General features: G+C 42.1%; 2 protein-coding genes across 3 annotated transcripts; both read right to left on the bottom strand.

Annotated features, from left to right (window-relative positions):
• Positions 1 to 664: 664 nt before the first annotated feature.
• Positions 665 to 5,311, bottom strand: LOC143482848 (uncharacterized). Of its 2 annotated transcripts, none has more exons than XM_076981409.1 (5): positions 5,078 to 5,311; positions 3,766 to 3,958; positions 2,834 to 3,510; positions 2,406 to 2,592; positions 665 to 1,006 (listed from the first exon to the last, which is right to left on the bottom strand). In XM_076981409.1, exons 1-5 carry the CDS (start codon positions 5,152 to 5,154, stop codon positions 893 to 895), a joined length of 1,248 nt encoding a protein of 415 aa, XP_076837524.1. In that variant the 5' UTR covers positions 5,155 to 5,311; the 3' UTR covers positions 665 to 892. The 2 variants fall into 2 exon arrangements, with proteins under 2 accessions (XP_076837524.1, XP_076837523.1); XM_076981408.1 differs by having other exon boundaries at positions 2,406 to 2,634.
• A 130-nt stretch (positions 5,312 to 5,441) lies between these two features.
• On the bottom strand, positions 5,442 to 15,558 carry ppp5c (protein phosphatase 5, catalytic subunit). Its single transcript, XM_076981407.1, has 13 exons — positions 15,454 to 15,558; positions 12,713 to 12,954; positions 11,847 to 11,994; positions 11,594 to 11,715; positions 11,327 to 11,392; positions 11,138 to 11,236; positions 10,699 to 10,804; positions 10,460 to 10,602; positions 10,126 to 10,213; positions 9,894 to 9,934; positions 8,833 to 9,011; positions 8,594 to 8,675; positions 5,442 to 6,602 (listed from the first exon to the last, which is right to left on the bottom strand). Exons 1-13 carry the CDS (start codon positions 15,518 to 15,520, stop codon positions 6,540 to 6,542), a joined length of 1,446 nt encoding a protein of 481 aa, XP_076837522.1. The 5' UTR covers positions 15,521 to 15,558; the 3' UTR covers positions 5,442 to 6,539.
• Positions 15,559 to 16,330: the final 772 nt, after the last annotated feature.

A 16,330-nucleotide genomic window follows, 5' to 3' on the forward strand; every position in this document is an offset into this window, starting at 1 on the left:
TTTTAAAAACAGGTCTTAGGTTTGTTTCTCTGTAGCTACAATCTAAAAATGTGTAAAGTTAAAATGCTGCTTGCATGGCGTATGATCTCAAGAACCAGTTTCTTTCCACAGATCTGAACTAACTGCAATATTTTATTTTGGCACTGCTAATATGTAAAACTGATTCATAGTTTTATCTGTACCTGGAAAATGTTTTTATTTGCTTTAAAGATGTGTATTATGCAATATTTTGTGCTCATCACCCACTACAGCATTCCTTTTCTGTCATTCTATTTCAGTGTTTATTTTATTGTCAACCCCTTGTGCTGTAGTGTTCATTATGTCTTTCATAATGTTAATAACTCAGCCCTGCCATCTAGTGATTCATTTTGGGCACTCATTTCACTCCTGTTAAATGTCACAAAAAACGAAAGTGGAATGTGTGTGTGTGTATATATATATATATATATATATATATATATATATATATATATACACTATTCATCGATGTGTCAAAGACTATTTGTAACATAACTGTACGAAATGAAAATGAATGAAGTTACATAATAAGAACAAATTAACTGGAATGTCCAATCCAAATCACAAAAGGTTCATAATACGCAGTCAATGGATTCACAAAGTTTGTACAGTATGTATCAAAAAACAGCTCACAAACCACCAATGGTTTAGTGCAACACTCGTTTACTTCAGGTTTCATTTATAAATAGAAACTGTCAAAATCCAAACACTGTGAATGAAGACTTTTTAAAACACGTAGAGAAGAGGTTCTGCTTCACCTCAGAAGTGGAGCTCCAGAGGTTGACGACTTCATGACAGCGATAGAGACTCCCTGATCTCCCCTCATCTGTGCCTTTGAATATGACACACTGACCCAGAACACACCCATTTTTGACTAGTCCAATCTCTCCTCATCTGTCTGAGTCCATAGATATGAAGTGGTGTCCTCGTAAATTATGGCCAGTGTCTCGCCCGTGTCTGATACAGCTGCACTGGTTTGCAAGTACGCCTAAAGGTCACAGGAGACAAAAATGAAGATAAAACACAACATAATCACACAAACACGCTTTTCAACATAATATAAAGGCCAAAAATCCCAAAATACACTGAATAAAGAAATTATATATAAATATCCAACCAATATCACCATTAAATTCAAACCATTAATTTAAATAAGAAAATGTAACATTTTAAAACATTACACTTATGTCTGGAAGTGACCAGATGATTTCCATGGAGACTTGGTCATGCATGGATTCTTAGAGCCTTGTCTAAACAAACAAGTTTGATCTGATAAGGAACTGAAATAAATAAATCCAAGATCTCTAAACAAATCAAACATTCTGACTAAACACAGCCCTAGAATGGCATTTGAAATCACACAATTTTCATCAGCAGTAGTCTGATGTGTCTCTAAAAATCTGCACATCTTGATGCAGCAATGCAGAAACCGATTGACTGTTTGAAGGCTAATACTGATTAAGCTGGTGGAATCAGGTGTCACGCCGGCTGGATTGGGATGAAAAACTGCAGTCACACATCCTTCAAGGATTGAAAACACCTGATTTATATTCATCCATTTAGCATTGCACCTCTCAGATATATTCTTACAGGTATTTCACCAAACAGGCTTAGAACTATCTGGACAACCGTGCCAAATAAAACCTGAAACAACACTTTCCCCCCATGAAACTTCAGCTGTGTTCGAAATAGCCAATTATATTATACTATTCATACTATATAATATGATCGTACTTATGCATCCTTATTGGGCTAGGGTTAGCCTAACCCTAACCATACTACATATGACTCATAGTATTTGGGCATAGTATTTGAGTTTTACTACTCGGGTACTTATTGGGTCCCAAATGCAACCAAAATCTATTTTTTCAGTAAAAAGATTCTTAGATGACATACCACTTCTGCCAAATATTTCAGAATGCGAACACAGCTATCTTCGTGATGTACTGCATCCTGTCGTCTAACACGAAACATTTCGACACCTAATACGTAAAAATAAACAAACAAAAAAACCCCTGGTGGATGCCAGTACAGAGAGATGATTACACTGTAATCATATAAATTGGGTATCACTGCAGTAAACTGACCATTGTTTATTGGTAGGGACATATTATATTAGAGGTGGGAAAAAAACAAAAGGTATTTGAGTAAGTTCACGCCAGGTAGAGGGAACCTAATTTGTATTTTTACAATACGTATGAAACAACCTGTATATCGTAGGCTATTTCGAACATAGTCTTCATGTTCCAGACCTGTGTTGTTTGTGTTTTTATTAAGCATGGACGTCAGGGAAACTAGGAAATCTTGCTTGGTGAAATACCCACTGTGGTGCCTCAGCAGAGCACCCAGAACGTGCTGCCAGTAGATGAGCTCTGGCCCCACGGTACCTTCTCCATCAGCTGGAGGCGCTCCTCCAGGAGCAGGTTGCTCTGTTGGAGCTGGGCGGCCACGCTCTCCAACCCCAGCAGCTTGTCCAGGTGTCGCCGGTGCCTCTGCTGCAGAACCTTCACTCTCTTCTGCAGCTCAGAGACTATCGCCCCCAGCTGCCCCTCACTCAGTCTGCTCGGGTGGCATCTGTGGGCAGTGGGGTGGGGGCCATGCAGAGGAGATAAAACACTGCAGCTACTGTAAGAAATGGTTTCGTATGTAGGACCTTTTCCATTCCTGTTATTGATGCTCTCAATGGGCAGCACCGTTTCTTACTGACCACTTTGCAATAAAGGTACTGTACATGAGAGATCCTACCAATACAAGTGAGTATTCTTAAAGGTCAAAGATCTACAAATGCAGTGGTTACAGACAACTAAATCCTCACCGGTGTTCCTCTGACTGGCTGCCCTGCTGGGCCTCCTTGATGTTCTTGAGTCCTTCTACAGTCACAGACACCAGCTTCTCAAGGGTGAGGACCAAAGAAACAGGAGAGGGGCGGTCGCACAAACCAGGAGGCACAGCACACACGGGCATGGAATTGAGACGCGGAGGGATACTGGGAATCCTCTCGAAATAGGCTACAACTTGGACCTCACCACCCTCTTGGACCTCACCATTCTCCTGGACCTTACCACCCTCCTGGACCTGGTCACCCTCCTGGACCTGGTCACCCTCCTGGACCTCACCACCCTCCTGATTGTGAGGCTGCTCGTCCACCCTTATCTCTGTGTCCATGATTACATGTGCTGCAGTGTCTAAGCAGACTTCACCAACATCTGATGATGGATCATCAAACACCACCACCACCTTTCGCTCTGCGTCTCTGCAGCACACCAACTCCCTGGTTGTTTGTTGGAGTGTGCCTGCTGATTCAGTGCCAGCGGTCAGGACTAACTGTTCATTCCCAGTCCCACTCAGAGCTGGGAGCTCCAGATACTCAGAAGGCGTTGATGACTTCACAGTGATGGCGTACAGCTTCACAGGACCTGCATCTCCGTCAGACTGAGTTGCAGTTTGTTGTCGTTTTGCTCTCCTCTCCAGACGGTCAGCATGTTTCCTCTTCTGTCAATGTAAATTTTATTAGAATTAATTTTAAGAGGAAATATAATCTGTAATTAAGATCATACAGGAAGAGTCTCAACATTATTGGTGTTGTAACTGAACTAATCTCGTCTTTGATAGAACAAACTTAAGCTTAGAGCTTGAGAAACAACACATTAATATATTTTAGAGTCTAAGTATCTTCAGCAGATTTGAGTGTGTATGGTAGGTTCCTTTCTTTTTTAACCCTTTATGTCTGACTTAAGGCTGTCTTACTTTGTTGTGCTCTGACAGGTCAAAGATGGTTGGCACGGCATTGTTGTCCAGGTAACGCATTCCCCAGCGTGAGGTAAAGCACGAGGGCATAAAGTGCTCGTGGCACAGGTACTGGTGACAAGATGGCGTCCAGTCTTCACGGCCCATGTTATGTAGCCACAGCTTTAACCTCTCTGGATCGTTAAGTGGATACCTGAGGGAGCAGGTAATGACATGAGCCAACAAGGGCCCAGTGTAGTAATTCACTCTAGGGTGGATTTACCATATTGTACCATAGTGTATGTAATTATATATATATTACATATACAATATACTGCTCCACACTCCCTGTTGTAACTAACAGTTAAGTTTATTCGCTGTGCGCTGCGTGCACAATTTATGATTGATTCCACTGTTATTGTTAGACTTTTAGTTTTGAAGGACCTTGTAAAATCCAAATGCCTGTGTATATGCATCATAATTCTGTAAGAATAAAACCACAATGTACATTCTTGTTATACAGGTGCATATTAATTAGAATATTAGAATAATGTTACCTTATACTACCTAACAAAGTTGTCAAAAGTATTCACATTCATTACTCAGGTTGTATAGATAGTAGGCTATAGATACTGCAGTTAAAAAAAATACAAAAAAGTATCAACTCAAGCTTTTTACTAAGTGTAATACTGTTTTTAAAACTACTTAAAGTATAAAAGTAAAAGTAATGTAAGGGGGAAAATGCCATTGTGTTGGCTGAAAAATATTTACTCAAGAAAAGTTTAGATAACCAAAATAAGTAAGGTAAATTCGTTACTTGACAGCTCTGCTGACATACTGATTGGGACCCCAAATCAGTATACGACCAAAATAAATGTTTGAAGTCCGTCAGATATTCCAGCACAATTCATCCCGTGTGCAGTGGGGGCGGAGTCTTTGTGGTTTGGGTTTATCACACAGTGCATACTGCATACTACGACGCGGACCAGTATTCAGTATGCAGTATTTAGTAGGCTATTTCGGTTTGTTTACATAGTTTGAAAGGATAAGTTAGCCAGCTAGCTGTCGTCTATTCGCACAAGAGCCAAAACTACGTTTCTTCCATTAGGCCAATTTATCAGGCGTCTTTAATTAGATTTTTTTTGTTAACACATAGCAAAAAATAAAGGTTTTGGTACAACAACTAGATAGAATAGTTTAAATAGACATGATAGCTAAGCTAGTTGAGATATCAAGAGACAAGTGTTGTTTGCTCGAGAAACTTTACGTACATACACAAACTCGCTGGTAAATTCGCAAAATTATCTAAGCTAGCTGCTATTATTGTACTTACTTGTAGAAGCTCTTCCTTACGTTTCTTGTGCTACTAGATCCATTTTTGCAATTCGGTGCAGTGCAGTATTTCGGCATAATCCCTTTGAGACAGATGCTGTTAGAATTAACCTTAACTTGCCAAAACACTTTAATATGGCATATTTGTCTTATAAAAATATATTCCAACCTCTGTTGCTAGGTATCTACCTAGCTTGCTAAGTAAATGATTGTCGATTAAAGTGGTACCTATTTTTTTTTCAAAATAAAAGTACGCCGTCTCAAAACAAATCCGTACCCGTATCCCTCTCTTAAATATCAATATTGAAAAACATTTTTCAGCTTATAAAGGATGCAATAATAATAATAAAAGAGACAGCCAAGCATTAAACTTCATCCTCAAACATACACAGGGATTTTAATGTTACAGTATATACTGTATATACATACACATTTGTGTATATAACATTAAAAAAAATCAAGGGCATATGGGTATGGCTGCTGTGCATTTTAAGAGAGGGAGATGGGGGTTTCTGAACATATTCCATGTTCTGTCACAAATTCACATGGAGACCTTAGCTAAACAAACATACAGGGGGCGTACTGTCCACATCTCCAGTACACTTCAGTCAAGCGAGCTGCGATAGAAGCGTGTGTGTGAGACCTGCCAACAGGTTGAAGCATTACCATCAGCTACTGCGCTTCACAATACTGTAACATCCCCATTTAACCAAAGGTGGAGTTCATCCACCTTGAATACAGTTACATTGCATGTAATCTGTACAATGGTTCAAGTTTACTACATTTATATGAAGGACTACAGTGTGAATACAAGACATTAATAGACGCATGAAGTGGCTGACTATGTAAGCAGCTCAGATTCAAGTCATGGCTACAGTATCATAGAAACACAGCGTCACCACTTCCACCCAAGGTCCCCGGGGTGGATGTTAGGGGACAAAGCAGATCTGTTTACAGGGGGACAGCCTCTCCTCTCCAACTCACAGGACCCGAGAGCATCAAGCGTCTCAGTTAAGAGTCATTCTGATGGCAAACGTAATAACACAAAACTACGATCCTCGTTCTCAGAGACGTTTGGCACAAAGGGCCCCAGGTCTTTGGTACATCCGGTTCCTTGTGTCTTACAGATGAGGAATCAACTGCTCATAAATTAAAAACCCTAGCAGCTCTATGGGACGGGTTGGGGAGCTTAATCTGAGACAGAAACCTGTCAAAGAGCAAGCAGGTGATGAACAGGAGATTCCTGTTGTTTTTTTTCTTTCAAACAGTGCTCTCTGAGAATACCAGAGAGTATTCGCCACAATAGGCCAAATACTGCTTGTGTGACCAAGAGAAAGAGACAAGTCACATATGCAAATCCGGAATGAGAAGAGTGTGTGTGTGTGAGTGTGAGTGTGTGTGTGTGTGTGTGTGTCATGTCTGAAGAGAAGGGTGTGTGAGAAAAGTCTGGAGATCCACTGCCGCTACATCATTCCCAACTGCAGGAGAGAGTTTGCGTAGACCATGGGCTTAACGTTAGGATGAGGCTGCAGACACACAGGAAGAACACGCAGTTATTAGTCTGATTTGTAGCCACAATTTTGTATAGTACTGTACCCATCATGGCCAGTAATGGTGCACATATGGGACTTTTTATAGACTGGAAATTAAGGGAAATATCTGAAACCACACTGTTTAAAGACATTAGCATTAATAATCCACGTTTGCCTTAACAAAAGTAAAACGGTCAATTGCCAGGTCATATAAGTATAATCTTATCATACTGTGAACTTTATGTATGTGCACAGTCATGGCCAACATTTTTGAGAATGGCTCAAATTTTGGTTTTCACAAAGCTTGCTACCTCAATTTTGTTTTAGAACCTTTTGTTCAAAAGAACCTTTTGTTCATATGTTTATATGGTATAATGAAGTACAATTATAAGCATGCCACACATTTTTTAATTGACCAATATATCCACAAGAATTAATATTTACAGTGTTGACCCTTCTTTAAGACTTCTGCAATTCTCCTCGGCATGAGTAATGGTTGCCTAATCAGTGCTTGGAGTTGATCGGTTTCTGGGTTTTTGTCCACCCTCTTTTAAGGACTGACCACAGGTTCTGGGATTTAGATCTGGGGAGTTTCCTGTCCATCGACCCAAATTTCACCGTTTTGTTCACAGAGTCACTTGGTCATCACCTTTGTCTTGTGACATGGTGCTCCATCATGCTGGATAAACCATTGATCATCTACACACTGCTCCTAGATCGTTGGGAGAAGTTGCTCTTTCAGTGTTATTAGGCGTTGAAGATGTTGAGTGAACCCCACTCCCCTGGATGAGAAGAGCCTCACACATGAAGATATCCAGATATCTCAAACCGTCTGAAGGGGCTTCGTCAGAGAGAATAACTTCACCCCAGTTCTCTGCAGTCCAGTCCCTGAACTTCATGTAGAGTGTCAGGTTGTCCTTGATGTTTTCCTTGGAGACAAGTGGCTTCTTTGCTGTACTTCTGGACACCAACCCATCCTCCAAAAGCCTTGTCTGACTGTGTGTTCAGATGCACTCACACCTACCTTCTTACCAGTCCTGAACTCTGCACTGGTGGTGAACCCATATCGTAGCTCCATCCTCTATATAAGACGGTCCTGACGCTTGCTTGACATTCTTGGGCGCCCTAAAAACGTGAACCACTCTCCTCTAGTTCAGGGGTGCCCACAAATTTTCAGGTTGCGAGCTACTTATAAGATGACCAATTCAGAAAGATCTACATCGCCCCGAGTGTAATTTGTTGACGAGGGCGGGCGAACATAAATTGTTACCGGGGCGGTGTATATATACAACCGTCAGAGCAGATGGACGATATCCTGTCATTTATCCACTACTTTTTAATGTCATGCGATCTACCCGCATTCCTTCGCGATCGACCGACACTTCCTTCGTGATCGACGTAATGGGCACCCCTGCTCTAGTTGATTTCATAAACGGTTGATTGGGATGCTGTCTCACAAGCAGCAATGTCCTCGGCTGTGAAACCCTTTGGATGTAAAGACGACTGCACATGTTTCCTTGGAGGTAACCATGGTTAACAGTAGAAATCTTTTAAAAGCAGCACTACCTTTTTAAAGCAACCTGTCTGCTCTTCTAGTCAACATGACAGAACAGCTGTCTTGTCCTTGTTTACCTTATGTTGAGCTAAGGAGATAATCACTCAAATGATGATGGGACTTTAGTAGGGCTAAAATGCTGTCTGGAATGCAGTAATTTTTGTGACAAGGGAATGACTTTGCAATTAACTGCAATTAATTTAATCACTCTTTACAACCTAGAGGTAATAAAAAAATAATAAAAAACCATAAAAAGTGAGGCAGCAAACTTTGTGAAAACCACAATTTGTACCATTCTCAAAACCTTCGGCCACAACTCATCAAATCACCCAACACATATAATAAACTTAAATTATTCCCTAAGAATGGCTAGAAAATACTATTAGCCATATTCCAAAAAAGGCATTTACTAGAGAGTGAAGATACTGACCACAGCAGTGAACTGGTGGAATTCAGGCTTGAGGTCAGATCCCCTGAGATGAATATAAGCTCCTTTATTACCCATCTGGTCACTATAAGGAAAAGAAAGAAGGTAGACAGAGGATATAATCTGTGTGCTCGTGTCCGATTTCATATAATAATTTTTTATTAAACATGCCGGTTTTGAAATGTTCGTTTCGGTTTACTAATGGCGTGCATGATCATGCTGACGTACGGAGCATGACGTACCAGTAGTTGGGCGCTGAGAACACTGTGATGCACTTCCCTGAGTGGGTGATGTCATAACCCTCCGCTTTCACCTCGTGACTGCGTACGATGTACTGAAGCTTGTTCTGCTCCAGGAAGCGCTGGGTGACATCTGGCCCGAACTGACAGCTCACGCCACGCTTACTGATAGAGCGGCCATTCTGACGGAGATTCAAGAGGGTTACTACACTGATTCAATGACCAAGAATGCAACGAAAGCCTGAGAAGCCAGAAACAGGTTATTGTGAAGTCCCCTATTCAACATAGTCCACATATTCAACATTCAACACTTAATTCTCCATTGACTCAAGAGAAAGGAGAAATATACAAGAATCTTTAAATACAAGGAAACACGGTCAAGAGAGAAGAAGGAAACAAGGTCAGAGGAGAGGGAAACAAGGTCAGAAGAGAAGGAAACATGGTCAGAAGAGAAGGAAACAAGGTCAGAGGAGAGGGAAACAAGGTCAGAAGAGAAGGAAACAAGGTCAGAGGAGAGGGAAACAAGGTCAGAAGAGAAGGAAACATGGTCAGAAGAGAAGGAAACATGGTCAGAGGAGAAGGAAACAAGGTCAGAGGAGAGGGAAACAAGGTCAGAGGAGAGGGAAACAAGGTCAGAGGAGAGGGAAACAAGGTCAGAGGAGAGGGAAACAAGGTCAGAAGAGAAGGAAACAAGGTCAGAGGAGAGGGAAACAAGGTCAGAAGAGAAGGAAACAAGGTCAGAAGAGAAGGAAACAAGGTCAGAGGAGAGGGAAACAAGGTCAGAGGAGAGGGAAACAAGGTCAGAGGAGAAGGAAACATGGTCAGAAGAGAAGGAAACATGGTCAGAAGAGAAGGAAACATGGTCAGAAGAGAAGGAAACATGGTCAGAAGAGAAGGGAAAGGGATTCCAAAGTTACAAAGTTCTATTCACTTACATTAAATTCATGCAGTTTGTGTTCAACAAAATAAATGTATCTAACTTTCTTTCAAACTCGCAACGCTTCCTTCATAACTGGCTCACTTAGAAACAAAACGAACACGGGCTTAACTGCAGAGGCACAAACCTGGGGCTGAGGGTCTGACCACAGGAGATCACACATGGGTCCTGGGCAGGCGGAAATGACCCAGACAGAAGGGGAGAGATGAAATAGGGAGAGTGAAGAGTTAATGTGGAGGAAGGAGCTCCCATGTAATTATTTAGTCACTAAAGGTTCAGTTCTTTTTTCCCCTCCACCGGAGACAATTTCAAATAAAATTTATACAACTTTATTCTGCATAAGTAGGGAGGTTTCCTACCCGAGTCAGGAGGCTGTCTGTTTCTGTCAATCTTCTTAAGATCATCTAAGGTCACACCATCCTCACTGAATAGTCCACCATGCATTACCTGAAATGCAGACAGATGTAGATACAGATGTAGATGTGCATCAATGTCATGCAGAGGCCCAGAACATTTCCAGACCCTATATAATATCCTACTGTAGTTTTATCCATGTATTGCTGTACTAATGCAACAACTGCAGGACAAAATATAGCATCTCTAGGGTTAGGGTCTCTGGAATAGTTAATCATAGAAAAGGGTTAGGGGTTAGGGAGTAGGGGTTAGGGTTATGTGCAGCAGAGCCACACTCACCAGCACTTGGCTGTTAATGCACAGGGTGAGCGGAAGCCACTGGAAGACCTCGCTGAACAGCTGGAACATCTGTGCTGTGTACTTGGCCTTGACCTCGCCTTCAAAACCATACATCTGATTCATATTGTCAGTCTCGTGGTTACCTGGGGGTTAAAAGTGGGAACTTACTCTCTGGTCTGAGAGGGCCGTGTGTGTGTGTGTGTGTAGTGCCGGGGTGCGACCCTGAATGCTGTGCTCACCCCTCAGTAGATGGAAGTTGTCTGGGTACAGCAGCTTGAAGCCAAAGAGCGTGAGAATCACTTCCACTGAAAAAGAGCCACGGTCTACAAAGTCCCCGTTGAAAAGCTTTAGGGTGAGGTCAAGGGTCATGTACACAATGGCAGGCTTGAGCTCAACACCCACAGAGAGCAAGAATGAGGGTCCGAACGCAGAAGATATGTTCATGTGATTTAGGTATCATTTCTGAAGACAAACCTCTCGTGTTTAGTGCATCGTCAGGGTTCATGGACATTCTTTCTAAATCTTACAGCATCTGCCCCAACAAGCTGTTCAAAAAACCTTTTAAACTTTTAAAACCAACAGAGGTCTTAAAAAAAAGTGTAACAGTTTCTTGCTGAGTTTTAAATACTAATCCTAACCTTTTCAGGCAGTAACATTCCACAGTTACAGAAAGGATACATATGGATTTGTCTGCGATGGCAAACCATTCAACTCAAAAATGTTTAGAAGGTCATAGTATTGGCCATGTGTGTCTCCACAAATAGTCATTTTCTCTGTCTGGAAATATAGCACAAACAGAGATCAAACATCTGATTTACTTGAAGAAGAAAAACAAACAAACAAAAACATCCAACTCTGGTCTCTTACCTCTTTTAAAGTAATTTCAACAAGGCTTGGGAGTTTGGATAAAAGCTCTTTTACTTCAACCAGCATCTGAAAAGGACATTATGTGAGAATGCAGCCCTAACCAGTGAAAGATTTAAAGAGTCTGAAAGGGAAGCAATGACCAGTCAGAGCTAGGGTTAGTTTAACCAGTCTAACCCTAGGGTTACCAGTCTAACCCTAACCCTAGGGTTACCAGTCTAGCCCTAGGGTTACCAGTCTAACCAGTCTAACCCTAGCCCTAAACCTTACCTGATAAGCACACTTTCTGTGCAGTTTCTTCTGGTCCTTGAACCAGTCCATCAGCTCCTTCATGAACTTCAGTGTTACTTTACCATCCTCTAGTTTGGGGCCAGTGTAGTCATCCTCAATTGCTGATGGGGGGGAGATTTCAGTTATTCAACTCAGTAAAGAAAGTTTATATGTGTCTTGTATATTGTCCAAAACAAAAAAAGGATACTCTCTAATGCAGCGCTTGTGTGCCACCACTGCATTGTACACTCACTCATGTTCTCGATGTCTAAAGAATCCACGACGGATCTTTTCAGCTCGTCGCTGGCGATGGCTCTCTCGAAGGCCTTCTGCTTGACAATTTTGTTGCACTCCTGATACTTCATCTTGGCGTCCTTGTCATTGGGACGCACCCTCACTACCTGTTCACATCACAGAGGAGGACAAAACACAATCCAGTCCATTTAACTCCATACAGTGTGCCAGCAGACCGGGGCTGAACATCTTAGTGTTTGATCACAAATACATTTTAAACACTTAAATGAATAAGTGTTTATGGTGGCAGCTTTTCATAACTGCAAACTGTGCAAGAAATTAAGGTTGTTTTAGGGGCCTATGGAGTTCTGCCATTCTGTCTTTTGGTGGTAGGTTTCAAGGCAGAAGCTAGGGTTGGGTTGGGTTAACCTTAATCCTTAACCCCTATAACCCTAATCCCTTAACCCCTAACCTTAATCCTTAACCCCTATAACCCTAATCCCTTAACCCCTAACCTTAATCCTTAACCCCTATAACCTTAATCCTTAACCCCTAACCTTAATCCTTAACCCCTAACCTTAATCCTTAACCCCTAACCTTAATCCTTAACCCCTAACCCTAACCAACAGGTGTTTTTTTGAAGACCAACCCTTTCCAATCCTTACTGTTTCACACATTATCATCTCTCTAAAGTCCACACCGCATCACCTAGAAATATATTCAGGGTTGTACCCATATCACATTGATACATTGATTACCAACAACCTGCTAATTGAATCAAAACCATTTAAAGATGCTTGTACTTGTAACTACAAGTAGTCCCGGGAGATAATGCTACATAATGTATAAGGTTTAAACGCATGCTGAAGCAGACACAGGGCTTACCGTCTCATAATCTTTGAGGGCAGCCTTGAACTTGCCCAGGGCCATGTTGGAGGTGGCCCGCCGGTAGTAGCCCTTGATGTAGTTCTTGTCGATCTCCAGAGCACGGGTGGCGTCTGCCAAAGCATAGCCATAGCACTCTGTGCGCAGGTACGCCAGGCTGCGGTTGCTGAAGTAGATGGCATTGGAAGGGTTCAGCTCCAGGGCCTCTGTGTAATACCGGATCGCATTCTCGTAATCCTTTTCTGAAATGAAGATAAGAATATTTCAGCAGGACAGAAACTCCCAAGAGATAAAAAAAAAACGCCTGTACCCTTACGTACAGATTTCATCTGATGCATTGTGTAACCACAACACTAGCGATATTATGAGTAAATATTGACCATTTTGATGAAAGGTGTATAATGTAACCAGCATTCAACTGCCTCTGAACCAATGTACTGTAAGGCTTAGAAAGAAAGGCACTGTAAGGAAGAAAAAATATGAATGCTAATGTTCTCATGACTTATGTCAGACTAGTGCAACAGTATTGCTTTATGACAGCATGCTAAAATCAGCAAGCACCAATTTATACTTGCTAGTGAACTACAATTTTAACAACGTTTTGATCTTTTTATACACTATTTCCAACCTCACACGAAAAATTCGAGAATTTCTGTAGGTGGAACATGAAACAACAAACAACATGAACCAACATACAAGCAACATGAAACAACAAAAGGCCAAAACACCAAATACTCTGACCAAAAAGATGTTAAAGTAACAGTTAATCATCACAGTATAACGCAACGTCAATGAAACCTCAGGGTTCTCAGTCTGTCCAGTTAGGAGGTGTAAAAGATCAGTACACGCTGCCTAGACCTGATCTCAGTCGTGTCCTGATCCAGGTATGGGAGGAGATCCCCCAGGAGACCATTCACCACCTCATCAGGAGAGCACACAGGAAGTTGGGAGCTATACACACAACTGAATCACATTATGAGCTGCCGTGATGAAATACAAGCTAATAGGATCAGCACGATTTCAATTTCTTACTTTGATTCTTACTTTTTGATTTGTAGTGTTTTTTAATCCAGTCCTCAGTGGATTGATTACTTTGGTTTACACTGACCTTCACTGCAACATTTTGTTCTCAACGAAGAACACGATTTATGTCAGTGAAGGTTTTCAACTTTATAACATAACTTATTTTTACAGCGGTAACTGCATTTAACAATACAAACATTTTCAATTACTGTTAAGAATAATAATAATTCTACATGAACTTTTTATTTTAGAAAACAAAAAATGTGCTATGGCTAATTTTTAACTGAAACTCAGTTACAGATGTGAGAGAAACACGAACATCACCAACCCCACACCAACTTGACCAACACAAACCTCCCCATCCTCACCAACCCAACACCAACCTCACCATCACGTACCTCATCATCCTCACCAACATGAACCTCACCATCCTCCCCAACACCAACCTCACCAACCCAACACCAACCTCACCAACCCAACACCAACCTCACCAACACGTACCTCACCATCCTCACCAACCCCACACCAACACGTACCTCACCATCCTCATCAACCCCACACCAACACGAACCTCACCATCCTCCCCAACCCCACACCAACCTCACCAACACGTACCTCACCATCCTCATCAACCCCACACCAACACGAACCTCACCATCCTCCCCAACCCCACACCAACCTCTCCAACACGTACCTCACCATCCTCATCAACCCCACACCAACACGAACCTCACCATCCTCCCAACCCAACACCAACCTCACCATCACGTACCTCATCATCCTCACCAACACAAACCTCACCATCCTCCCCAACACCAACCTCACCAACACGTACCTCACCATCCTCACCAACCCCACACCAACACAAACCTCACCATCTTCACCAACCCCACACCAACCTCACCATCCTCATCAACCCCACACCAACCTCACCAACCCCACCAACACGTACATCACCATCCTCATCAACCCCACACCAACACAAACCTCACCAACCTCCCCAACACCAACCTCATCAACATGTACCTCACCATCTTCACCAACCCCACACCAACCTCACCATCCTCATCAACCCCACACCAACACGAACCTCACCATCCTCACCAACCCAACACGTACCTCACCATCCACACCGCGCTGCCTCAACGACCTACAGGCTCGTTTCACAGCACAAACAATTGTCTAAAACGACTACAACACGACTAACTTGACTAATAACATGAAGACTGCTATCGACCTCGCTAGCTAATAACAGCAGGCACTAGCTGCTCATCACCCACAGCGTAACTAACCACTAACCCTAAACACTATCCCTAAACCCTAAACCACTATCCTTAACCCCTAACCGTAGTACTGGGACACACCACAGCAGCCATGTGATCCACCACGAGAACCTCAAACTTGCTAAGGGAAAGCGTGAGAGGCAGAACCCTAACCCTATAACCCTAAAACAATAAAAGCATAAAGCCCTATAACCCTAAAACATACCCCTAAACCCTAAACCCTAACCACTAGCTGCGAATAGGGAGTCCATTAGCTACCCAGCTAGCTACCGGCTTCAGGAGTTCAGATGGACTGGCTATCTAGCGAGCTAACTCAATATTCTACCCAACTGTAGTGTCCTGGTGCTCGATACAGGTATCGTACTGCAACGGCCAACACAACTAAACAAGGTTTAACGTATGTATTCTTTTCAATGACCCCTCTTTTGCCTTTACCTTTAAAGTAATTATTCGCCTTCTCCTTGAGTTTCTCAGCCTTGGCATTCCGTTCCTCCTCCGCCATCTTCTCACTGCCGAAATCCGTCACGCATGTCGTCAGAGCTCAGGCTGGTGTCGTAAAATTACTGACTTTACGACCTTTTTCAAACCAGGTTGAATAGTTACTTAACGGTAAGCCTATTCTAGAGCTACATTCTACAAATTTATTTAAAAAAATAATATCTTGTGCATGCAGTTATTTTTCGTTATAGTAATAATGATGTTAATTTTTAATATTTTCTTGCTTTGCAATGTTTTGCTCTTGCCTGCAGGAGGCGACCCATCGCTGCTAGATACAGTGAATGTCATGGGCTTCCTGTGGTTGTGTGGTTTCATGAACTTTTTTTTCTTTATCAACATGTGCTAATAACTGCTCAGACATTTTTGTCAGTAACAAACAAGCATTCTCAGTTAGATATGATACATTTTTCTTGGCTTCCTTGTTTCCTATGCTTTCCTATGCTTCTTTGTGCTTCCTGTAGAACAGGTTTGAGCACGTGCACTTCTGGGAAATAAAAACCAGCTATATGGATCAGGGGAACACGAGCATCACAGGTGTCACACACACACACACACACACACACACACACACACACACACACACACACACACACACACACACACACACACACACACACACACACACACACACAATCAAACAAACAAAAACAAAATAAAATCCCCAATTCAAATTAGACGATTTGCCCTTTGAATCATTTGCAGCTAATCAATGTCACATCTCCTGGACTTGTGTTGTCTGATAAATAATCAGAGGGTGGACAGGTGCAACGTATTAAAAGGGAATCAGCTCCTGTACTGTTGCAGCCTAAACACA

Source organism: Brachyhypopomus gauderio, chromosome 19 (genome assembly GCF_052324685.1).
Source record: "Brachyhypopomus gauderio isolate BG-103 chromosome 19, BGAUD_0.2, whole genome shotgun sequence".
Taxonomy (NCBI): Eukaryota; Metazoa; Chordata; class Actinopteri; order Gymnotiformes; family Hypopomidae; genus Brachyhypopomus; species Brachyhypopomus gauderio.

Coding starts and splice junctions, on each gene's coding strand:
- LOC143482848 (XM_076981408.1), bottom strand. CDS start 5,154: ATGCCGAAATACTGCACTGCACCGAATTGCAAAAATGGATCTAGTAGC. Junction 3,959..5,077: donor GTAAGGAAGAGCTTCTACAA/GTAAGTACAATA, acceptor CTGCTCCCTCAG/GTATCCACTTAACGATCCAG. Junction 3,511..3,765: donor ACCTGTCAGAGCACAACAAA/GTAAGACAGCCT, acceptor TTACATTGACAG/AAGAGGAAACATGCTGACCG.
- ppp5c (XM_076981407.1), bottom strand. CDS start 15,520: ATGGCGGAGGAGGAACGGAATGCCAAGGCTGAGAAACTCAAGGAGAAG. Junction 12,955..15,453: donor GGCGAATAATTACTTTAAAG/GTAAAGGCAAAA, acceptor TCTTCATTTCAG/AAAAGGATTACGAGAATGCG. Junction 6,603..8,593: donor TCCACCAGTTCACTGCTGTG/GTCAGTATCTTC, acceptor GTGTGTCTGCAG/CCTCATCCTAACGTTAAGCC.